The sequence below is a fragment of the Diabrotica virgifera genome, chromosome 8 (assembly GCF_917563875.1).
Source record: "Diabrotica virgifera virgifera chromosome 8, PGI_DIABVI_V3a".
NCBI lineage: Eukaryota > Metazoa > Arthropoda > Insecta > Coleoptera > Chrysomelidae > Diabrotica > Diabrotica virgifera.
The window spans coordinates 177,813,744-177,840,649 of NC_065450.1; the positions used below are offsets into that span (position 1 = coordinate 177,813,744).

Consider the following 26,906-nt stretch of genomic DNA (forward strand, 5'->3'; position numbering starts at 1 on the left):
TATTTATGTAAGTACCATTAAACACACAGTTTTTATAAATATTTGACGATTGAAAGTCATCACTTTTATAATTTTTAAAACATTAATTGTCATTAATGTCACTGAATGTATTTTTTCGCAGCAACGAAGGGCATCTGACGTAATATACTTAACGACGGGAGATTATCAAAAATTATCGATTTAATTCAGATTTCTGTAGCTTTCTATTGGTCAGAATCTCCTATGAATGAAATAATCATTAATAAATAATAGTAACTTCTTTTCATTACTAACTATAAATACAGTCATGGGGATAACTACCGTGCAAATATGCATCGACAGGTTTCTATTACATAAAATTGGTTTCCAGGTTGCAAAAGTCTTGTGACATATCCATCCTGTTTATTATCTCTTCACAAGGTATTTAAACTGGTTTACACGTTCTATCTCCTCTCCATTAAGAGAAAGCAGACCTTGAGCTATATTAATCTTTCCGGGCAGTGCCTATTTCGGCCCAAGAAATACGTAGGTCTTTTAAAAATGTCCCAAGTCGGCGGAAAGATTAAAACTGCCCGATATAAAATATACCAGCTCGGCTCATGGGATATTAATTGTTACTATCTAGTCCATGTGGTGAGACCGCTCCCGTCTGGAAAAATTTCTGATTCGATTTCCTTGTGGATTCCTATTCAAAAATATCCCCTTTAAACAAATATGAAGGGTGCCGGGCGGAAATTTTGGGCAGAAATTGTTTAAACAATTTTTTTAAACAAATACAAAAGATCACGTTTTTTTGCTCTAAAATATATATTTTTAGGTTTCTTGGGTCATTCTAAACAAGAAAGGTATCTTGTAATTTTTCTCAAAAATTGATAGTTTTCGAGTTATCAGCGATTTAAAATCTGAAAAATGCGAAAATACACATTTTCGAGGCTTAAAAACTCATATAATTTAAATTAGTAATTTTGAGGTTGCCATATACTTAAATGGTTTAAACATTCAGCTTCAAGATTCTGAAGAATGATCACGTCTCACCTTAATTTAAATCGTTGTTTTTTAATTGTTAAATATGCATGTTTATCCGATTTTTTTACCGGTGCGGCGCGCTCTATTTCAAAAACCTCCTATTTTCCCCCGAAAAATATTTTTTCTAGATTCTTTGCGATATTCTAAATAAAATAAGTTTCTCGACATTTTTCTCAAAAGTTAATAGCTTTAAAGTTATAAGCGATTTAAAAATCGAAAATACGTTTTTTTGTCATTTTTCGGATTTTAAATCGTTTATAACTTTAAAACTATTAACTTCTGAGAAAAATGTAAAGAAACTTATTTTATTTAGAATATCCCAAAGAATCTATAAAAAATATTTTTCGGGGGAAAATAGGAGGTTTTTGAAATAGAGCGCGCCGCACCGGCAAAAAAATCGGATAAACATATATATTTAACAATTAAAAAACAACGATATAAATTAAAGTTAGACGCGATCACTCTTCAGAATCTTGAAGCTGAATGTTTAACCTTCAAATTAAGTATCTGGCAACCTCAAAAATACTAATTTAAATATGAGTTTTTAAGCCTCGAAAATGCGTATTTTCGCATTTTTCAGATTTTAAATTGCTTATAACTCGAAAACTATCAATTTTTGAGAAAAATTACAAGATACCTTTCTTGTTTAGAATGACCCAAGAAATCCAAAAATATATATTTCAGAGCAAAAAAAGTGATATTTTGTATTGAATAGGAAGCCACAAAGAAACCGAATCAGAAATTTTTTTCAGACGGGAGCGGTCTCATAACATGGACTAATCAAATCAATTTACATTTCAATGGAAAAATACATTTATAGAAAAACTTTATTAAATACATGGCCCAATCAAAATAAAAACTAATATTAAAAATTATAATAATGTGATAATATTTTAACATATTCAAGTTTCGATAACATATTATTGTTGTAATCACTAACTTTTGTATTAATAAAATCATGGCGCTTTTTTGAATGTATATTGATAAATTTATGGGGTGTGTTTATACTGTTACACGTAACATGAACTTCAACTTGTATATTTAAAATTGAATTGCTTTTGACTACATGAGCAGTGGCGTAGTCCAAACATAAATGTGACCCAAACAGTCAATATTATGTCTCAAACATCTAACCAGGCTTTATCCTATGTATCAGTAGCGAAATCGATTCCACGGCCAACATTTCCAACAAAGAGAAACTGTTAATAATTCCAAGATAAAATTATTATTATACCTAATAATGGGATACCAATACCTACCTGTTAATCTTCGAGCCGACCTGGGGGGTTTTTAAAATGTACCTGGGTATCATAAATGACTAAAGCAGTGGTCGCCAACCTGTCGATCGCGAGCTACCGCTACCTATAAAAATACAAACTGCAAAAATCAGAGAAGCTTCCGAAAATTCCACAAAAAAATCTAATTGTCATAATATTAAACATAAACAGCGGCAACGTTGCGGTGAGTGATCTGTCGCTGACGCCATCAAGCTAGAATCGGCTATTTATAGAACCGACCTGCCGGACCAGCGCGTTAGTGTTAGAGAACGATCTAGATTGCTTTGAACGGGATAAATACGCACGGCGCGGCGACATTGCGCTTAGTTTAAAACTGAATGCGTAACCAACGTCCAGCGGTTGGGTTAGTAGAGAACAACAAAAATAATATTATGGCAAGCAGTTGTAAGAAGGTATAGACATACCACTTTCATTCGAAATGGGAAGAACAATACTTTTTTACAGAAGTTAAAGATAAAAATGTGTGTTTGTTATGTAATACTTCGGTCTCCGTTGCTAAAAAAGGAAATATTGAGAGACATCATAAAACTGTACATTCTAATTTTGAAAAATTATTCCCACTACATTCTGCCGCCAGAAAGGAGAAACTGAAACAGTTAAAAAAACAGTTAATTCGACAACAATCAATATGTTTAAGAACAGTCGACAAAAATAAGGCTGCCACTGAAGCATCGTACCGTGTGTCCCAGATAATTGCACAAAAAAAAGAAACCTTATGAAGACGGGGAAATGATAAAACAGGCGTTTTTAGAAGCTGCTGATTCGTTATTTGCCAACTTTAGAAATAAAGACGAGATAGTTTCAGCTATAAAATCTATGCAACTTTCTGCTAATACAGTGATGAGACGTGTAGAAGTAATGAACAATGATATTTTTTACAGTTGAGAACTGACTTAGATAACTGTGTTTATTTTTCACTTTAACTGGATGAAGCAACAGATGTCGTTGACACTGCCCAGATGGCCGTGTTCGTCAGGATGGTTTTAAGTGATTTTACGATTAAAGAAGATCTTTTGAAGTTCATTCCACTGAAAGGACACACTACTGGGCAGGAGTTGTTTTCTCATTTAAAAAATATTATTTCTTCCGAGAAAATTCCAATATCGAAAATGGTAGGCTTGACAACCGATGGCGCTCTAGCTATGGTGGGTTGTGATAAGGGTCTGGTGGCGTTATGTCGTAAAGATGAAACTTTTCCGCAATTTCTCTGTTACCACTGCATTATCAATCAGCAAGCATTATGTGGAAATTTCCTGAAACTAAACAACGTAATGAAACTGGTGGTAAAAATTGTGAACAAGATTAGAGCTCAAGCGTTACAAAGAAGATTATTCAGAACCTTGGCCGATGAAGTTGACTGTCAATACGGGGACCTACTCCTTCACTCTGAAGTCCGATGGTTAAGTAGAGGACGGGTACTGAAACGTTTTAATAATGTCCTATCTGGCAGAGTTCAATTTTTCAAACAACGCGATGAACCGACTCCGGAACTAGAAAATTCAATCTGGCTTAGAGATTTTGGTTTTCTCGTGGACATTACAGAGAAATTAAACGAACTTAATTTGCAGCTTCAGGGGAGAGACAAAGAACTAGCGGAAATGATTTCTGATATAAAAGCATTTATCAAAAAGCTAGAGTTTTGGGAACAAAACCTAATTAACAGCGATTCCAAGCATTTTCCTATTCTTTCAGAAAAAATATCTCAAAATCCATTAGAACCCTATGACAACAAATATCATGTAGAAATAATTTCTACCCTGAAGAGTAACTTCAAAAATCGTTTTAAGGATTTCAATGAAATGGCTTTAGTAGCGCAGTTTGTTGTTTCACCCTTTATGGAAATTGATATCCAACAGTTTGCAGCTTGTGTTATGCAGAACTTTGGCGAAGACATCGCTGCAACAGAAATGGAAGTCATTGAGTTTCAAAATGATTTAGCCTTAAAATCGTTAGTCTCAAGTACTGAATGTATCTGGCCTATTGTAAGTAAAGACAAATATTCAGTTCTATGCCGTGTTGCCTTGAAAGTGAAAGCATTATTCAGTTCAACCTATTTGTGTGAATCTTCTTTTTCCAATATGAAGTTTATTAAGAACAAATATCGCAATCGACTTACAGATGAACATTTGGATAATTGTATTCGAATAGCTGCATCAAATTATACTGCAAACATTAAAAAAATTATCGATGAGTCTGATTGTCAGCCTTCTCAGTGAACGTGCTTTTTTATTTTTCAATGTTCATGTTTATGATAGTGCGTTATTTTTTTGTTTTTATTATTAACTATTTTTAAATCATACGTGGCATGTAGTCTAAGAGCTGGGAGCGGATTTTGTGCGTGATAAGTAATATGGAAAAACTATACGTGGATATATTAAATTAGTTGTGTACATGACTTTCACCAACGGCCGGAAACCAGAGTTGGGGCCGAGGGTAGTTATAAGGGGTTAAAGTCGCGGATTTTATTATTTTTTTTGTGACGCTCATGATCGAGATAGCGCGCCAAAATTTGGGAATAAGTAGGTCATGACGTAACTAAGTAAAATCTCCAGGAGTGGAACGCTGCGTGGCCGACAAAGGGGTGGGGCAGGGGTGAATATTAAAAATGTAAGGGGTTTTTTGCGACGTTCGTGATTGAGATAGTGCACCAAAATTTGGGAATAAGTAGACCATGACATAAGTAAGTAATGTTTCCAGAGGCGAAAACCAGAGTGGCGGACGAGAGTAGTTATAAGGGGTAAAAGTCGCGGTTTTTATTATTTTTTTTTTGGCGCTCATGATGGAGATAGTGCACCAAGATTTGGGAGTAAGTAGGTTATGACGTAACTAAATAAAATCTTCAGAGGCGGAACGCTGCTTGGGGTACAAAGGGGTGGTAGGCAGGGATGAGTATAAAAATATATGGGGGTTTTTTTGCCGTTCGTGATCGAGATAGTGCACCAAAATTTGGGAATAAGTAGATCATAACATTACTAAGTAAAATCTCCAGGGGCGGAACGCTCCATGGGGGATAAATGTTGTGCCGGGTCACAAAAAAAATAATACACACTGCGACTTTGACCCCTTAAAACTACCCTCATCCCCAACTCTGGTTTCCGGCTCTGGGGATTTTACTTAGCTAAGTCATGGTCTACTTATTCCCAAATTTTGGTGCACTATCACAATCTAGCACGTCGCAAAAAACCCCTTATATTTTTTATATTCACACCTACCCTCACCCCTTTATCGGCCACGCAGCGTTCCACCCCTGGATATTGTATTTAGTTACCTAATGACCTACTTATTCCCAAATTTTGGTGCACTATCTCGGTCATGAGCGTCACAAAAAAAAATAATAAAAACGGCGATTTTGACCCCTTATAACTACCCTCATGCCCAACTCTGATTTCCGGCTCTGAGGATTTTACTTAGTTATGTCATGGTCTACTTATTCCCAAATTTTGGTACACTCTCTCAATCACGAACGTCGCAAAAAAACCCATATATTTTTTTTTATTCACCCCTGCCCCACCCCTTTGTCGGCCACGCAGCGTGCCACGCCTGGAGATTTTACTTAGTTACGTCATGACCTACTTATTCCCAAATTTTAATGCACTCTCTCGATCATGAGCGTCACAAAAAAAAATAATAAAAACGGCGACTTTGACCCCTTATAACTATCCTCACCCCAAACTCTGGTTTCCGGCTCTAGGGATTTTACTTAGTAATGTCATGATCTACTTATTCCCAAATTTTGGTCCACTATCTCAATCACGAACGTCGCAAAAAACCCTTTATATTTTTTATATTTACCCCTACCCCCACCCCTTTGTCGACCACGCAGCGTTTCGCCCCTAGAGATTTTACTTAGTTACGTCATGACCTACTTATTCCCAACTTTTGGTGCACTATCTCGATCATGAGCGTCATAAAAAAAATTATAAAATCCGCGACTTTGACCCCTTATAACTACCCTCGGCCCCAACTCTGGTTTCCGGTAGTTGGTGAAAGTCATGTACAAAACTAATTCAACATATCCGCGTATAGTTTTTCCATATTACTTATCACGCACAAAATCCGCTTCTATCTCTTTGACTAATGCCGTTGTGGCTGGATAAAAGTTTGTGTTTATTTTTCAAACACCTTCGTTTGATAGGTAGGAATGTAGCTATGAACAAGTACGTACTAGTAATATTAGTTATTTTGTTATTAGTTTATTATTAGTACCTACCTATGTATTATGTATTACCAGTTAAATAGTAAAATAAATACATATAATGATAAATTAACTGTGGATTATTTCATTTACGTTGCGCTACGTGGCTTCCGTGTGGGTAGCTCGCTGTTTATTCCAAAATTAACAAAGTAGCTCAACACATTAAAGAGGTTGGCGACCACTGGACTAAAGGATTAAAGTGATCTTTCCAACTGCCATCCACTTTGTCTTTGAAATGTTGATTTTTAGACAAGGCGAAAACGGCGGGATCGTTGGGAAAAATATTCCCTTGAGATTTTTTTGCATAATTACATTCGTGAGACATCCCAGAATAAGGTTCAAGAAGTCGCCCACGTGGAAAGTGGGCCAAATTTAAAAAAAAAATTTTTTTTTAATCAAATTGCAAAAATCAATATTTTTGACCCGGACAATTTTTTTGTAGGTTTTTTGGACCATTCTGGATAAAAAAGGTCTCTTATAATTTTTCTCTAAAGTTGATAGTTTTCGAGTAAGAAGCAATTTAAAATTGAAAAAAACGAAAAATGGCAATTTTCAAGGCTTAATAACTCGGTTAAAAGTTATTATTATGAAAGTCAGAAAGTGACTAAATCAAAGTTTAATGCCCCACCTACAAGATCCCGAAGAAATTTTTGTCATTATTTTATTACTAAGCTGTTATTTTTAAGTAATAATATTGAGCGCCATGCACGTGGTAGGTGGCTATAAATAAATGTGAGTGCAAGTAAGATGCACAATTGCACTGCCGGAGTGGCATCTATCTCGCACTCAGCATTTCTCTCACATAAAATAGTTTTTCTAACGGCGCGACTGCTCCCGGGTTAATTTAGAAATATGTATAATGTATAGTATAATGTTGTTATAATCTTTCCACACAATTACTTTCTAATATTGGTGTTGTCAGGTCCAATTATCATTATTATCGTTAAAATTACAATTTACCACCTGCTTACCCAGGTCAATTCTACTTTTAATAATTAGTATAGACATAGTGTATGCAATTGTAGTAGTTATGTAACCATGCGTGATAAACACATGTATAGATTTTGCAGTATGTTGCTCGGATTAATTATTATAATAACACTCTGATTGAAACAACGTTTGATTTTAATAATTATAGGTTAAATTTAACAACAGTTTGAATAGTTAGACTGTACATTTGTGATGATAATTGTAAATGAATATCTATTGAAATATAATAATAATCCATTGCAGATGTTTATTCATATCAGGGTTTTAGCAGTACTTAACAGTTAATTTAGCATCACTTAATAATATAAGACTTTGCAATGCTATACGGTGTAGTTTAAAAGATAATAACGTTTTTTTAAGCGAAGCTTTTATAGTGACGTTGTATTCAATTTTCTCTATAGTAATGTAAGGGCTGTTTCATATTATAAAAATTTTGAACGTGCGAGGGTTTTCTCTTGCGGTAGTTTTGACGCACCTATCCTTTTCACACAATAAGAATTGAGTCGCACGAAGATATTTTGCTGTGTTGTTTGGTATATTACCTTGGTATATGGTACCTTAAGAAGGCATTTGACAGGGTCAAATTAAAGGACGTTATCCATTTATTGTACGCAAGAGAGGTACCTCTAGGAATAATTAAAACGATCGAAAATATCTACCAGAACAACACAATAAAAGTAAAAGTAGATGAAGAACTAACTGACCCAATTGAAGCTCGCAATGGGATAAGACAGGGAGATTCCCTGAGTCCTCTGTTGTTCAACCTGATCATGGACGAAATAATAAAAAAAGTAAGAACAAAAAAAGGATACCAAATGGGAGAAAAACAACTTAAAATAATCTGCTATGCAGACGACGCAATACTAATATCTCAAAGTGAAGATGATTTACATCTAGTTCAGAGAAATAAGGGAAAAAAATATCATGTTGGTGACACAACCCCCTCCAGGACGAAACCAAATTTTTTGAGTAGTGTCGACATCTATAATAATAACCTATATGTTTCCTGCAGCCGATTTTGATGATATACATAGTTATAAACAAATAAAAATAAAAAAACGCTAAATTTTCGCTTTTTTCGTCTATTGCCAAAAGGTTAAGCATTTTAAACAACTTTGGAAGTAAGAAACTCATAAATCATATAAAAAACTTCAATATGGCATCCGCTGAATATGTCTATCCTTATTGGTTGCTTAGAAAATTGCAGAATAATGCATAAATTTTGAGTTTCTATAAATATTCATAACTTATGTAAAAATTAACTTAAAACCTTCTTATTATACGGAATGCTGGAACTTCTGGTGCTTAAATTATACTCTAAATTTCGTAATAATTGGTCAAATAGTTTAAAAGTTATTTAATTTGTTTATCCCAAATTAATTTTTTTTGCAACACTATAAGTCAGAAAATGATGCAATTACAGTAATACTTTGGATAGTTTATGAAAGAAGAAGATTTATGCTAATAATTTAATTTAAAAAAAATGACAAAAAATAATTCTAAGTATCGCAAAAATTATTTTGCAAAAACATGTCGATTATTTGCTTATAAACAATTAGAATAACTTTTTAACCATTACCCGTAGAAAAATTATTTTTTCATATTTAGAAATACTGAATTTTTATACAAATTTAAAAAAAGAAAAAATTGTCCTAGGACAATTAGGGACGAAGTTGCCCGCCCCCATTTTTTTAAGTCACAGCAGCTTTCTTTATAACAATTACGAAATCAAATCAGTCACATTTGAAAGAACATACTTCAGAGTTTTAATGTACCAAATATAAAAAATATATACTTTCAAACAAATCGTCCACAAGGCTTCAAAATGTGACCCTTAAAATCGCCGGCCTTGAAACTTGGGAGATCGATGAGAAGGGGGAAGGAACTGTTAGCTGTATCTCTTGTTCTCGCCTACGGATTTCGACGTTTCTTTTTTTAATCTATATGTACTTTTTGCGTACAGTACGAATATGCATTATTTAAATAAATAAATTGTTATATACACCATCAAATTTGTTTAAACAATTTTTTTTTCAATTTTTTTTAATAATATTTGAAATAATTTTAATCACAAAACATTTATATTTATGAATAATATAATAATACATAGTTTTTTATTAAACTTGGTAATAATTTAAAGTATGAAAAAACAAATTATCCCATTCAATTGTTTCTAAAAATAGTATTGGTCCATAGAAATCAGAAAATCTCAAATGAACTAGGTTTTATTTTTTTGGTAAACATGCTATTAGATGAATGAAAAACTGAAGTTACAGAATCACCAAACAAAAGATAAAACGTAATTGATTGGGGTTGGAAATTAAGCTAAGAACCGTTAGTACCGATTCGATCAAAAGATCTTCTTTATACCAGATATTTTGTTAAAACAAACTATCTGCTCTTGCAAAACTGGTTGCACCGAGTACTTGTTAGTACAGAGATATAAATAGTTTATGGACTTCGATAACCAAAACCTCTATCTTTCACTATTATCTATTTTGGAGTTTCTTTTTTTAATCTGTATGTATCCTTTGCGTACGTTATGGATATGTTTTTTGTTAATAAAGTGGTTATTTAAATAACTATGTAAATTGTGTAAACAATTTTTGGAAATTCTTTTACGATATTTTGCATATGCACTTGACTTTACAATAACTTATATTAAATGGGTAACTGATAATTGTTACGTTTTTCATAAAAATACCTAAATTACTAAATAAATCTCCTTTAATTTTATTTTAATAGTCTTGTTATTATACCAAAATGTATGAAATATCTTAATTTTTGTTTTTTTTTGCAATCTTAAAATTATAACTTTCAATCTTGTAAGATACAATTATTACAATATTGTAGAAACTTTCTGAAAATAATTTTGTTCTTTTTATCCTCTCTCTAATTTTGTTACATTTCATTTTTCGTTTATATCTAGTAGCATGTTTATCAATAAATAAAACCTAGTTTATTTGAGATTTTTTATTTTCAATTCAATATTATAAGCCAATGTTAGATTTATGAATACAGTGGAACCCCGATAAGTCGGCCCCCGATAACCCGGAAGTCCGGCTAACCCGGACCGATTTTCATCAGACAAAAGTTAACAAATAAACAATTTAACAATTTTATCAAATAAAAATGTATGTAGGTCAAATAATATTTGAGAGATAATGTGTATTTGTGTAATTTGAACACATATAAGTATGTACAACAGTAAAAATGATTCATGCACACGGCGGCAGGCAGAGCGACCGTCTCAGCTTATCGGAAAGAACAGGCACCTGTCTGTATTCCTTTTCCGTTATTTATGTCAAACTGTCTTAGCATTGTTTAAAATAGACGTGACTATTTAAAAATTCTTTTTTAAAACAATGGCCTTAGTCTGTTCTTAAATAACAACATTGTTTTAATCACTTCCGTTCTGTAATCGTGCTTCAGATTGTGTTTGCCTGATTTTTGTCTACGTAATGGTAACAAAACTGTAATGTTAACAAAACGTAAAAATGTTGTGACAATGGAAAAGAAACTAGAAACATTAGGTAGGATTGATAAAGGCGAATCTTTAAAATAAATTTATTGCAGCATCATAATATGATATTATGATACCATAGGTCTGGATCCCGCGTATGAAAAAAAAAGTTGATTAATAGCAAGCTAAAAATTTGTTAATAGCTTAAGGGTGTCTAGTCGGATAAACTTAGATATATGAGAACACTGGAACAGGGGCAGTTTTAATTGTGGAACAGGTAAAAAATCTGGAACGGTCAGAACACGAAAATGGCACATTTGTTTTGTCCGACAGAACAGACATAAACTCTACGAACAGAGATTAAACTCTCATGCAAAAATCAGACTGCTATTTATCACCTGTCATAATTCCTGTCATTTGACATATTCTACATGTTCCACTCATTAAAACGCCAATTTGGTGATAAATAGCAGTCTGATTTTTGCATGAGAGTTTAATCTCTGTTCGGAGAGTTTAAGTCTGTTCTGTCGGACAAAATACATGTGCCGTTTTCGTGGTCTGACCGTTCCAAATTTTTAGCCTGTTCCACAGTTAAAACTTCCCCTGTTCCAGTGTTCCCATATATTAATGTTTGTCCGACTAGACACCCTTAAGCTAATAACAAATTTTCAGCTTGCTATTTATCAACTTTTTTTTCGTACGCGGGATCCAGACCTACCATATTATGGTGTCGGTACATCTCTACAGTATGACTGAGTTTTTTACCAAGAAATGAACAAAACTCTACACTCTATACAACTATACGTAATTTAGATGTGTACTGTGCATATGTGTTTCATGTTTTTGTAATTATAATGGAGGTTATTTATTAATTTTTACTATATTCTCCGGCTAACCCGGATTTTCGATAACCCGGATCGGCCGCGGTCCCGATTAATCCGGGTTATCGAGGTTCCACTGTAATTGAATAGGATTAGTGTATAATAATTACAGGGTGTACAAAAATACAGGTCATAAATTTAATCGCATATTCTGGGACCAAAAATAGTTCGATTGAACCTAACTTACCTTTGTATAAATATGCACATAAAAAAAGTTACAGCCCTTTGAAGTTACAAAATGAAAATCGATTTTGTGCAATATATCGAAAATTCCGATAGATTTTTTCTTGAAAATATACATGTGGTATTTTTATGGCAGGAGCATCTTACAAAAAAATTATAGTAAAATTTTGACACCGCATAAAAATGTTATGGGGTTTTGTTCTTTTAAACCCCCCAAACTTTTGTGTACGTTCCAATTAAATTATTATTGTGGTACCATTAATTAAACACACTGTTTTTAAAACTTTTTTGCCTCTCAGTACTTTTTCGAAAAGTCAGTTTTTATTGAGATATTTTGAATATTAGTCAAATCCACTACATATTTCTAAATATGGTTAAGTACGATTATGGAGACTTGGTAATCGTATGAAAATTTATTTATAATTTACATTTTTAGGCATATTTTGAACCATATTAAAAAAGAAGCCAAATCTTGATAAAAGGTGCCTTATCGAAAAAATACTAAGAGACAAAAAAGTTTTAGAAACATTGTGTTTAACTAATGGTACCGCAGTAATAGTTGGAACGTACACAAACATTTCAGGGGGGGGGGGGGTGTAAAGGAACAAAGCCTCCATAAAATCTTTATGTAAACATATTAAAAAAGAAGCCGCAACTCGATAAAAACTGCCTTATCGAAAAAATGCTAAGAAGCAAAATAGTTTTAAAACTGTGAGTTTAACTAATGGTACCACAATTATAATTTAATTGGAACGTGCACAAAAGTTTGGGGGGTTTAAGGGAACAAAACCCCCATAAAATTTTTATGGGATGCACAAATTTCACTATAGTGTTTCTTTAAGATGTTCCTGTCATAAGAATGATACATGTCCATTTTCAATAAAAAATCTTTAATAGTTTTCGATATATTGGAAAAAATCGATTTTCGTTTTGTAACTTCAAAGGGCTATAACTTTTTTTATGTGCACATTTGTATTAAGGTAAGTTAGGTCCAATCGATCTATTTTTGGTCCCAGAATATGCGATTTAATTTATGACCTGTATTTTTGTTACGCCCTGTAAAACTAATATGTACGTTTTACAATAAAAGTTACATAAAATATTATTTAAAAAATTGAAAAAAAAAATGTTTAAACAAATTTGATAGTGTATATAACAATTAGTTTATTTAAATAACGCCTATTCGTAATGTACGTAAAAAGTACATAGAAATTAAAAAAGAAACAACGAAATAAATAATCGAGAACCAGAGATACAGTTAACAGCTCCTTCCCCCCTCTCATCGCTAACCCAAGTTTCAACGCTGGCCGATTTTAAGGGCCACAATTTTAAGCTTTGTGGACGATTTCCTTGAAAGGAAATCTTTTGTATACTTGGTAAGTTAAAGCTTTGATGTATGTTATTTCAAATGCGGCTAATTTTATTTCTTAATTGTTATAAACAAAGCTGCTGTCAATTAAAAAAAGAAGGGTGCTAACTTCGTCCCTAATTGTCATAGGACAATTGTTTTTCTTTATAAATGTGTATAAAAATGCAGTCTTTCCAAATATGGAAAAATAATTTTTCTACAGGTTACGGTTCAAAAGTTATTCCAATTGTTTATAAGCAAAAAATTGACATGTTCTTGCAAAATAATTTTACACTATTTAGAATTATTTTTTGTCATTTTTTTAATTAGGTTAATAGCATAAATCTTCTTCTTTCATAAACTGTCCAAAGTATTACTATAACCTCATCGTTTTCTGACTTACAGTGTTGCAAAAAACATTAATTTGGGAAAAACAAATTAAATAACTTTTAAACTATTTGACCAATTGCTTTGAAATTTAGAATATAATTTAAGCACCAGAAGTCTCAGCATTCTGTGTAACAAGAAAGTTCTAACTTAATTTTTACATAAGTTATGAACATTTATAAAATCTCAAAATTTATGATTTATTTTCCAATTTTCTAAGCAATAATTAAGCATAGACATATGCACCGGACGCTATATTGAAGTTTTTTATATGATTTATCAGTTTATTACTCTTATATTTGTTTAAAATGTTTCACTTTTTAGTAATAGACGAAAAAAGCGAAAATTTAGCGTTTTTTGATCTTCATTTGTTTATAACTATGTATATCATCAAAATCGGTTGCAGGAAACGTATACGTTATTAATATAGATGTCCATACTACTCAAAAAATTTGGTTTCGGCCTGGAGGGGGATGTGTCACGAGAAAAATCTTATTTCTCTGGACTAATCGTATGCTGCACGAATTTAATATAACCGCTAGAAAATTTAACATGTTAATTTCCCCAAAAAAGACCAAATGCATGGTTATAACAGCAGATCTAATAAGGTGTAAATTAGAGCTGGAGGGTCAAATAATAGAACAAGTCATGGAGTTTAAATATCTAGGCATCACACTATGCAGCTACGGAAAGCTCGAAACAGAAGTGGAAGATCAGGTGAATAAGCAGTTAGAACTGGCCAAACTTACAGATCGTACAAATAATACACATACATATAAAGTAAATAATTACACTTTTATAAAAAAGAACTTTTTTATGATAAAACGCTTTTCTTATTTATAGGAGAGAATATAAAATAATTTGACGATATAAAATGCTTAAAATTCCAAAAATTACACTATAATAAAAATTACTTATTAGAATAACACGGTTTTGTTATACAGAGTGTCCCAAAAAGATTGGTCATAAATTATACCACAGATTCTGTGGTCAAAAATAGGTTGATTCAACCTCACTTACCTATCTATATACAATAGTGCATACAAAAAAAGTTACAGCCCTTTGAATTTACAAAATGAAAATCGATATTTTTTCATATATCGAAAACTCTCAGCGATTTTTTATTAAAAATAGACATGTGGCAATTTTATGGCAGGAACATCTTAAAAAAAATTAAAGTGAAATTTGTGTACCCCATAAAAATTTTATGGGGGTTTTGTTCCTTTAGACCCCCCCAAACTTTTGTGTACGTTCCAATTAAATTATTATTGTGGCACCATTAGTTAAACACGATATTTTTAAAACTTTTTTTGCCTCTTAATACTTTTTCGATAAGCCAGTGTTTATCGAGATATTTTGAATATTGGTCGAATCCACTACATATTTTTGTATATAGTCCTGTCGCCAGGGGGGGGGGTACAACGGCCTCCTTAATTCAGATGGACTTACCACCCAAGTTTTTTTTATATATTTTGACCCGTAGAATACGAATTTTTTGGGTAACAGTTGATCCGAATGTCGATAAGATTGTTATAGACAAAGAACTTGAGGAATTACATAACAGCGATTTCTCGCAAAACAAAACATATTTTTGTATTTTTTGGGTCATTCTAAGCAAAAAATATTCCCACAAGTTTTTTCGTAGGATGCATAGTTTTCGAGATAACCGCGGTTGAACTTTCAAAAAATCGAAAAATTGCAATTTTTGAACCCGAGTAACTTTTGATTAAAAAATAAAGTAGCAATTCTGCTTACCGCATTTGAAAGCTTAAGTCAAATTATATCGGTTTTGATTATTTGCATTGCTAAAAATTAATTTTTTTACTGCTGAACAAAGCTATAAACACATAGTGTTTCCCGTGCCTAATACATGCGTTTTAACGCATGCTACGTAGAAATTGCCTCGCTTGCACTTGTAGCTACTCTACCTACTCGTTAGATTTTAAATGAGAAATCATTGAAAACATCACTCACGCACTAGGTGTTTATAGCTTTGTTTACCAATAAAATAATAAATTTTTAGCAATGCAAATAATCAAAACCGATATAATTTGACTTAAACTTTCAAATGCGGTAAGCAGAATTGCTACTTTATTTTTTAATAAAAAGTTATTCGTGTTCAAAAATTGCAATTTTTCGATTTTTTGAAAGTTCAACCGCGGTTATCTCGAAAACTATGCATCCCACGAAAAAACTTGTCAGAGCATTTTTTGCCTAGAATGACCCAAAAAATACAAAAAGATGTTTTGTTTTGCGAGAAATCACTGTTATGTAATTCCTCAGTTTCTTTGTCTATAACAATCTTATCGACATCCGGATCAACTGTTACCCAAAAAATTCGTATTCTACGGGTCAAAATAAATAAAAAAAACTTGGGTAAGTCCATCTGAATTAAGGAGGCCGTTGTACCCCCCCTGGCGACAGGACCAATATGGTTAAGTACGATTATAGAGACCTGTTAATAATCTGAAAATTTATTTACAATTTACATTTTTAGCTATATTTTAAAAAACGTACAAAAAAGTTTTACAAACGTTGTGTTTAACTAATGGTACCACAATAATGAATTAATTGGAACGTACACAAAAGTTTAGGGGGGTTTAAGGGAACAAAATCCCCATAAATTTTTTATGGAGTGGACAAATTTCACTATAATTTTGTTTTAAGATAAGAACGATAACGTAATTAACGAACGATAAGAACGTTTTAAGATATGCCATAAGAACGATACATGTCCATTTTCAATAAAAAATTTCCAATAGTTTTCGATATATTGAAAAAAATCGATTTTCATTTTGTAACTTCAAAGGGCTGTAACTTTTTATGAGCACATTTGTACTAAGGTAAGTTAGGTTCAATCGAACTATTTTTGACCCCAGAATGTGTGGTATAATTTATGGTCAATCTTTTTGGGACGTCCTGTATACAGGACACATGTTTCGAAAGAATAAAATATGAATTTTTAGTAGGTGTATTAACTGTTAAAATTATAATTCCAAAAATTACACTAGTAAAAAAAGTACTTTTTATAATACCACGGTTGTTTAAAATGGTATAATACATTATCATATTTATATATACCTAATAATTAACTTTTAAAGTATACCAACTTTTAATTATTTATTAAAAAAATAAAAATAAATACGCAACAGCCGTGTTCGAACTAGGGAACTCTCGATCTGCAGTCTAATGCCACTGACCCACCATCAATTTGTAGATATCGATTAATTAACATACAGTAATACCCCGAACTTACCCGATAGGTGGGACCGAGCGATAATCGGGTAAGTCGAATTCGCGTAAGTCGGGGTATAATTTCATATATATGTATGTTTGCATGACATTATTACTCTTTCAAGTCTTCTTAGATATAAAACAAAAAATCCCTTTATAAAAGTAACAAACACCCACTCCATTAGACAAAACTTTAGATAAGAAATACCTAAAACAAAATAAAATCGCTGATTCCGTGTGAAAAGTCCAAACATGTATAATACATTGGATGAGCAATAGTGTGTGGGTAGTAATTCTATCTCGTCGATAACTAAACGATTGTGTGGCGCTTAAATAATAAATCGACAAGATTTTAAAATCGCATATCAAATAACAAATCGACAAGATTTGAAAATCGCGTAACTCTGGGTGCGCGTAAGTCGGGGTAGTGTAAGTCGAGGTATTACTGGTACTTTAAAATATCATTGCATTAGTCAGATTTTTAAAATAGTTTGAAATAAAAAAAATCGATTTATCCATACAGGGTGATTGATTGGGGTATAGCTCCGTAGATCCGTTATAGTAATAGATAGCAATAAAAGTTAGTAACAAAAATTGTAGCCAACTTTGATTACAGATTGATAAGGAGTAATCGTAAATTGTCAGTTTTAGACAATTCAGTCATGTCTTACCTATAATTTGGAAAGATTTAGACCCGTAATTAATAATTTGCTCTGAAAAATGAAAATATCTCGAAAACTAATAAATTTAGACATAGGGAATTAGAGGTGTAACCAGGATGACCCAAGGGGGGGTTACAACTACTTGATGGTCTCTGGGGGGCATGAAATAGTAATGGTGTTAAGCGTATATACCTCAAAGTAAATCCAAATGGGTTGGGTGGGGTTATAACCCCCAAAACCGCTCCCCGGTTACGCCTATGTAGGGAATGTTATATACAAATGAAAGTACGGTAATGGTACTTTTCGATAGTGATATAAAATACAGGATGTTTCATTTAAAATTACTGAGAGAATAATGTACTTGCGTTTTGACTCTCCCTGTATTCAATATAAAGAAAATTAGCAATATCGATCATTTATGAAAATTGTGACAATAAATAAAAAAATATGACATCAATAAACCATTGCCATTCTGCTTATTTTTATTTATACAGGGAGTTAAACTTGTTACGATTTTCATATAAAATTGGTTATTACTTTGTAAATACCCTGTATAACATACCAAACCTTTATATTTTTGTAATGGAGAAGTTAAGAAGATTTCGAACATAAAATAAAATATAGGGTGTTCCTTTTAAAAAAGCATAACTTTGATCTGCCACTATGTTATCGAACACCCTGTAACATTCTAACTAATTTTGTAATGTGAAGCTCAAAGTTGGCTACAATTTTTGTTATTAACTTTTATCGCTATCCATTACTATAACGGATCTACGAAGCTTTACCCCACTAATCAATCACCCTGTATAATAGCAGTTAAATATTGCATTGTTAGCTAGTTCTAATGTATTCTGAAAATTTCAGGTACCTAGGTAGCCTAAAACTATTTTTAAAATGGATTACAAAATTTGCGGAGACCGTGACACAGACCAAGCAAAGTATAGTCCGTCCGCTATAACTTTTCCCATGCGGTACGATTCATTTTCAATCAAATTAAGTCAAAACTTAAATTGAAACGAACGTCGATGTGTATATACATTTTGTATACTGTATACTATATACTACACACATCGGCGTACGTTTCACTTTCTGTTTTGACTTAATTTGATTGAAAATGAATCGTACCGCTTGGGAAAAGTTATAGCGGACGGACTATATATTATAAAAACGTTTTAATAATGGTAAAGCGGTAACGATTAATTTTATTTAGGGTGGTAAATACGAGGATATTTTCACGATTTTTTTTAACAAGAAAAGGGGCCAATTTTATTTTTTCTCCCGAAAGTTTTTCGGAAGTTTTTCCCGAAAATTGCTTTATTTTATCGTTATTTTACATTGAAATATTCGATTTGGAATTTGACATTTGGAATTTTCAAATATTTAGGATGATGTACTACAACTTTTCTTACAGCAGTGTTTTCTGTTTTTTTTCTATTATTGACTGATTGTAAAATTAGAAATTATTCACATTTAAGTGCAGTCAGACAAACAGACGGGTACAAATTAAACCGTGGTTTTTGGTGCAGTAAATGTAAGATATATCCCATAGCCATGGTACTTTTTTGAAGGACCTGGATTTCCTGTCAGAACTGTATTTTATATATTGTGGTTTTCGGCAGATCAAATGCCAGTTAAAAGTGCCGCAGAATTAATTAAAAATAATATTAAGTAAATAATAAAATTACTTTATTCATTTTTAGAAACATTATTTAAATTTTAAAAATAACGAGAACATAATAAATGTAGTGTGAATAATATTATGTAGTGTGCTAGTCTACAGTCTGCCTACGTCTTTTTATTAATGCCGAATTTACAATAGCACCCTGTAGAATTGTATTGAGCCAAAAATTATGTGAAATTTTATTAGGTTAGCCGTGAAAACATTGGATCAAAAATAATTAAAAAAAAAAAGAAATACATAATAATCTACAAGCGTATTTATTTCAGACATGCGGTTCAGTGTACAAGTATTTAGGATAGGGCCATCATCATTTTCTTTGCCTTATCTCTATGCGGGATTGGCTTCCCTAATTGCATTTCTCCACACAATTCTATCTTGGGTCATATAAATATTAATCCCCTTTACCAACATGTCCTGCCTTATCGTCTCCCCCCAGGTCTTCTTTGGTCTTCCTCTCCTACTCCTTCCAGGAATCTGCACTTCAGCTATTCTTCGTATTGGGTGATTAACGTCTCGACGTTGAACATGACCAAGCCATCTTAACCTATACTCTTTCATTTTAGCATCAATTGGTACCACACCTAGACTTCCCCTAATATACTCATTTCTATTTTTATCCTTATTTGTCACTCCAGTCATCCATCTAAGCATTCAAATTTCCGCCACATGCATTCGTTGTTCCTCTTTCTTTTTCACTGCCCAACATTCAGTTCCGTGCATCATAGCCGGTCTTATGGCTGTTTTATAGAATTTTCCCTTCAGCTTCATTGGAATTTTTCTGTCACACAACACACCACTCGCTTCTTTCCACTTCATCCATCCAACCCTAATTCTACTGCATGCATCTCCATCTATTTCTTCATTGCTCTGTAATACCGATCCTAGGTACTTAAAACTATTGCTTTCCACAATAATTTCACCATCCAAAGATACCATTTTATTTGTAGTAACTCCATCTTTATGAAAGATGAAAATATACTCCATATACTGACTGAAAAAAGAATGGCGACGAGTATATTAGATGTAAAAAGCAGACGTGGCGCAAGCTGTGACTCAGACCATCTACTAGTGCAGACACGGTTTAGATGCAAAATCAGTCGACAGGTAAAGGAAAAATATCCAAAACAAGAAAAACTAAACTTAGATAACCTAAAAGTCCCTGAGGTACAAGAAAGATTTGAGAGAACAGTGGATGAAAAATTACTAGAAGAAAACAGAGCAGACTCCACAATAGAAAATCAATGGAACACCATAAGCAGTATCATACTAAACACAGCGAAAGAAGTCATAGGAACAAAGACACAACGGAGAGAAGAAACATGGTTCGATGAAGAATGCAAACAAGCTATACAGGAAAGAAATGAAGCACATAAGAATTACATACTCAGACGTACTAGAGAGAGAAAAACAGAATTTGAGAACAAAAGACGAAGAGCAGATAAACTGTGCAGGCAGAAAAAGAGAAAGTACGAAAACCAACGGATACTAAACATAGAGAGGGAGTTTAAGGAAAACGAAACACGTAGTGCATACCAACTTATTAAACATTTAAGACAGGGATACAAACCGAAGACTAGCCTCTGTAAAAATAAGAAGGGTGAAATCATTAGCGATATGGACGAAATTAAGATAACCTGGATGACATATTTTAAGGAAGTATTAAACAAAGGGGCACAACCACCATTACAACAACAGAGACAGCAGCAGGCACGGCAGGAGGTACAACAACAAGAGCTGGGGGAAGATGGAGAAGAAAATGAATTAACTAGACCCCCAACGCTAGAGGAGGTCCAAACGGCAATCCATATACAAAAAAGCCATAAAGCACCGGGAATAGATAAAATACCGGCAGAACTACTCAAGCAAGGAGGAAGGAATTTGACGCAACAGATGTATCAGCTAATACGAGAGATATGGATAGAAGAAGAAATCCCCCAACAATGAAAGAAAAGTATAATCTGCCCTATTCATAAAAAAGGAGACAAACTGTTGTGTCAGAATTATAGAGGCATCTCTTTACTTTGTTCGGGATACAAAATATTCACAAACATCCTTAATCGAAGACTTCAACCTCTCACGGAAAAAATCATCGGGGAATATCAAGCAGGGTTTAGGCAAAATAGATCTACCATTGACCAACTATTTACAGTTAAACAAATACTAGCCAAAGCATGGGAATATGACATGGACGTTTACAATCTCTTTGTAGATTTTCAACAAGCCTATGATTCAATAGATAGAACAATTCTACCTAATATATTGGAAGAATTTGGCATACCATCAAAATTAATACGACTAGTGCAAATGACAATGACAGAAACAGAAGCACAAGTATGTATTCAAGGACAGATCACTGATGCGTTTACGATAACGCAAAGACTGAAACAAGGCGACGGACTGGCTCCAACGCTTTTTAATCTTGTTCTTGAATATGTAATTAGACGGTTGACGGTAAGCGGAAATAACATACTTACAAACAAATCTACCCAATTAGCAGCATACGCGGATGATATAAACATAATGAGCAGAACAATGAATGCAGCGGAAGAAACCTACGTTGAGTTGAAACAGAGTCCAGAAGCAGTAGGGCTAGCAATAAACACAAATAAAACAAAACTACTCATACAAACCAGATCAAATAGACCGGCGCAACAACACTTTATTGACGATATAGAACATGTGAATAGATTCACGTACCTAGGAATGGATCTGGTTGCAAGCAGTGAAGAAGAACCGGAAATAAATAGAAGGCTTGTGCTGGCAAATAAAGCATATTTCGCGATGGGCCACATATTCAAATCGCGAGACGTACACCGGAAAACAAAACTCCGGGTATATAAAACAATAATCAGGCCCATAGTAAGTTATGGCTGCGAAACATGGGTGGTGACACAGAAATCTGCCAATGCATTAGATGTGTTTGAAAGAAAAGTATTACGTAGGATACTGGGCCCAATAAGGGAAAATAACAACTGGCGAATTAGGTATAACAGAGAAATATACGAGCAATATAGCGAACCAACTCTAGCACAACACACTAAACTACAGAGATTACGGTGGGCAGGGCACGTGGTCCGCATGCATGAGAATAGAATCCCCAGAAAATTGCTGAATGCAAGAATGCAGGGAAGAAGACCGGTTGGAAGACCTAAAAAGAGATGGGAAGACGAAGTCGATGAGGATGCCAGGAACTTCCTGGGAACGCGTTCATGGAAAAGAACAGCGGTAAATCGAAATGATTGGAGAAGCTTATTGAAGGAGGCCAAGGCTCGATTTGGGCTGTAGTGCCATTGGATGGATGGATGGAACTCCATCTTTAAATGAACATTACAAATACTCTGTTTTTTTGTCCTACTAAGTTTTAAACCTTTTTCCTCCAGAGCTTGTCTCCACTGTTCCAGTTTTTGTTCTAAGTCTCTTTCACTATTTCCTATTAACACTACATCATCAGCATACATTAGGTACCATGGAATGCTACCCTGTAGTTTCGCTGTTAGCTGGTCCAAAATTAATAAGAATAAATAAGGACTAAGCACCGAGCCTTGGTGTAATCCTACTTTCACCTGAAATATATTAGTCTCTCCCACACCTGTCCTAATACTAGTCGTTACTCCCTCATACATATCTCTCACAATGTTTACATATTCGCCAGGGACTCCTTTCTTATTGAGTGCCCACCACAGAATCTCTCGAGGAACTCTATCATATGCTTTCTCAAGATCAATGAATACCATATGAGCGTTGGTCTCTTTATTCCTGTATTTTTCCATCAGTTGCCTTACAATGAAAATTGCATCTGTTTTTGATCTACCCTGCATAAAGCCAAATTAATTATCGGATATTTCGGTTACGTCACGTATCCGTCTATCAATTACTCTCTCCCATATTTTCATGGTATGTAAACTACAAGTAAACTACATGTATTCTACAAGTAGTTTTATAGCCCTGTAGTTTGTACATTGTTGTTTGTCTCCCTTGTTTTTGTAGACATGTACTAATATACTGCTTCTCCATTCGTTTGGCATTTGTCCAACTTCCATAATTCTATTATATACCTGCTAGCCTGTTAAGGATAGGGCCATGCAAAACTAAATGAGAATTACTTGACAACGTTGCCGCTCTTCACGGCAGCGGCCGTGAAAGGTAGTAATAGGCAGGTACTTGTAGAGAATTATCGCTGTTATCTGCTGTGAAATACAAAAGGAGGATTTATTTATGATAATTTACAGAATGGGCGAAATATGGCAAATCCGCTTGCAACATACAACCATGATAAATCTAACGTTTGAAATTTCATACTGATCCACAATTTTTTAACATATTGAACAAAAACTAGATTGTAAAAACAATGTTTAATTAATTTTAGATGCTTGAACGGGAAACAAAAAGAGAGAAGATTCTTGAAGCTCGTAATAGAGAAATTCGTCTAAAACTAAGACAGGCACAATCTGATACTAAACAAGAAGGACAAGAAGAACAAGATGATCGGGAAGGCAAGGAGGGAGAAGAAGGGGAAGAAGGTGAGGGGACCGAATTTTTGAATAAGACTGTTCGCAACATAGAAACCAATTTTTACAATTTTGTCGAAACAGAACTGGAAAAATTAAAACGTAAGTCTTTATTAGTCTGTTACGTTTCTTCTTCTTGGGCTGAACCATTCGAATATCGATACTTGTATACGATTAAAGTAATAATTAAACAGCCCTGTGATAGATGACTGAAGTTATCTTTAACGTTTGAGTTAAAGTTAAGATAACTCTCAGGAATACCGATACCCATAAATATTTAAGTAAATTAGGTGTGATGTATCCGTCACCGTTATAAGATAGTTATTTCTTAAACGTTAAAAAGAGATATAACATTTGAGTAACAAAGTTTGAAGTAACAAAGAGAACCTTATGTAGAAATAGTACAAGTTGGAGTGAGTGCGAGAGATTGATCGGAACATAGCACAGGCTTGACAGAATGGCAGGATAACCATAAAATATGTATATAAATTTAAACTTATATTCAACAAATTATATCTCGATTTGATTTTTGTATGATTTTTAAAATTGTATTACCCTTATATTCTTAAATTATTAGTTTTACTTTTTACTTTAATTATTGATTTAATCTTATTATTACCTACGTGCTTTAAATTGTTATTTGAGGTCTATTTTCTTAATATTTTTAATTTTGTACTGCTTTATATTTCATATAAAATTAATAACATGCCGCACAAAATCCTAGGACAACCGGAAGCAGCGTTCTTCGTTGAATATTCACTTGATTTCTATCTAAAAACAAGTCAAAAGATGAACCTAACCTTACATAACTACAGAGTTATCATCTCATAACTTGAGGTTTAACGTCGCGTTATAAAGTGACAGTTTATATATCAGATAACTCAAAAACTGTCAAGAAATAACGCAAGTAGTTAAGTTAAATATGATACATCACACCAATTCGAGGATTATAACTTAACTACAGGATAACTTTATGGTAGGGGAGCCCGAGCGGGGATTTTTGCAGTTACTCGAGCGCGTCAGATTAGCTATGGGAGGAACCTGGTACCCTGCAGATGTGCCTCTACCATATATTGGCTCTTAACACAGGGAGTTCGTTAAGGGGGGCCCGAAAAAAAATCTATCCTTAAAAAAACTCGAAATTGTCAGATTAAGATAAGGTAAGTTAAGTACATGCAAAAGAGTGTATATTTCAAAAATCTGACGATTTGAGCCGGGCGTAAGGAAATGGGTGAGTCCCAAAGTTTCACAAGAAAAAAGCGAATATTTCGCGAAATGAATGACAGATCGAAAAACTAAAAAATATGTCCCCAATATTTTTTAAAAATCTATCGAATGATACCAAACACGACTTCCCATGGAGAGGGGTGGGGGGTAAATTTAATATTTTAAATACGAATCCCGCGATATTTCGCGAAATGAACATCAGATCGAAAAACTGTAAAATACACTTATTCAATATTTTTGAAAAATCTATCGAATGGTACCAAACACGACCCCCATTGATGTGGGGTGGGGGGTTACTTTAAAATCTTAAATAGGAGCCCTCATTTTTTATTGCAGATTTGGATTCCTTACGTAAAAATAAGTAACTTTTATTCGAAACATTTTTTCGAATTATGGATAGATGGCGTTATAATCGGAAAAAACGATTGTTGGAAATGGAAAATTAAATTAAAAAATGGCAAGCGCCCACAAAAATGGAAAACTTTACTTAACTTTTTTTGGTTTTAATACTCTTCACAACCCAATAGATCCCCAAAGCGCTCGAGTGACTGCACATTTAGCATACTTTGCTCCCCTACCATTACGTTAAAGATAACTTCGGTCATCCATCACAGGGCTGATTGTCATTTCAGTTATCACCGTCATTGGCCCGTGTATGTCACATAAACGTCAGATAAGGTTTATGATAGTTTTTAATCGTTGTTGTATATTTCAAAATTCGTGAGCGCCAGTAGTGGTGATAAATCAATGAGTTTCGGCTGAAAATTTGACGTAAATGTCAAAGTGATTAAATTAAAACATTGAAATTAAAAACATTAATAGAAAAAAATATTAGTTGGCCAAAGCTGTGGCATATATTTTTACCCTGAATATACTTATATTTTAAATACTGAAATTTCTTTTTTTACATTTTATAATATAATTAATCTATTAATTTAAGCTCCATCTACACGATAATTAACCAAAATCTTAAAAAAAAATCATAATGAATCATAAATTTTGTTCTTACTGATATTAACCATTGATTACAATCTCATTACTTCTTCGCGTTGTAAATATTACCCGATTAAATTTCCAACCGAAGTTGCACTAGTAATCCGTTAGTTAACGATACCAGCGAAGCTCACAGAGTAGGTATATAAACTCCTGGACAAAATTAACGCACCACTTTAATTAATCTAAATATTTACAGTATGAACACAAAATAAAACTTAGTTTCATTGAAATAATAATAAACACCTACAAATAAGTCCAACATGACTTTATCATGACCTTAATGTGCCTTATTGTTTCTTTAAAAATTTGTTTTTGCAAATAAGCTAGCATAACTCCAAATTGCAAAAAGAGAAAAATTAGTAAAGTAACACAATAAAATGCATCTGGGTCAACACTAATACCGTGTAGGCCCTCCTCTACTTCTTATGAATGGATTTATGCGTCGAGGCATGCTTGATATCAAATATTGAACAAAATCTTGCGGAATATTCTCTCTTCTTCAATAACGGCCTCAATGAGTTGGTTGTGACTGGCAATAGGGGGTCTGCGACTTCGAGTCTTTTTTTTGAGATGGTCCCATAGATGCTCTATAGGATTCATGTCCGGAATGTTAGGTGGCCACTCTAATAATGGAATATCAACATCATTTAGGTAGCCAATAACCTGTCGAGCCGCAGGAGGACGAGCGTTGTCTGGCATGAATAAACAATTAGGTCCAAGAAACGGAGCAAAAGGCATTACATGTTCGACAATAATGTTGTCTAAGTAATAATGGGCATTCATAGACCTAGTACGTATGGGGACCAACTCCGTACGAGCTTCAAAACAAATTCCCCCCAAAACATTTT

The 26,906-nt window shown here is 33.4% G+C and overlaps 1 protein-coding gene across 1 annotated transcript in view; it reads left to right on the forward strand.

Moving 5' to 3' along the window:
- The window catches only part of LOC114326275 (dynein intermediate chain 3, ciliary-like), a 75,432-nt gene that overhangs the window by 36,565 nt on the left and 11,961 nt on the right, over positions 1 to 26,906 (forward strand). The window contains exon 7 of the mRNA XM_028274583.2: positions 23,694 to 23,937. Coding sequence (XP_028130384.1) covers positions 23,694 to 23,937 — 244 coding nt within the window. The remainder of the gene's footprint in view (positions 1 to 23,693; positions 23,938 to 26,906) is intronic.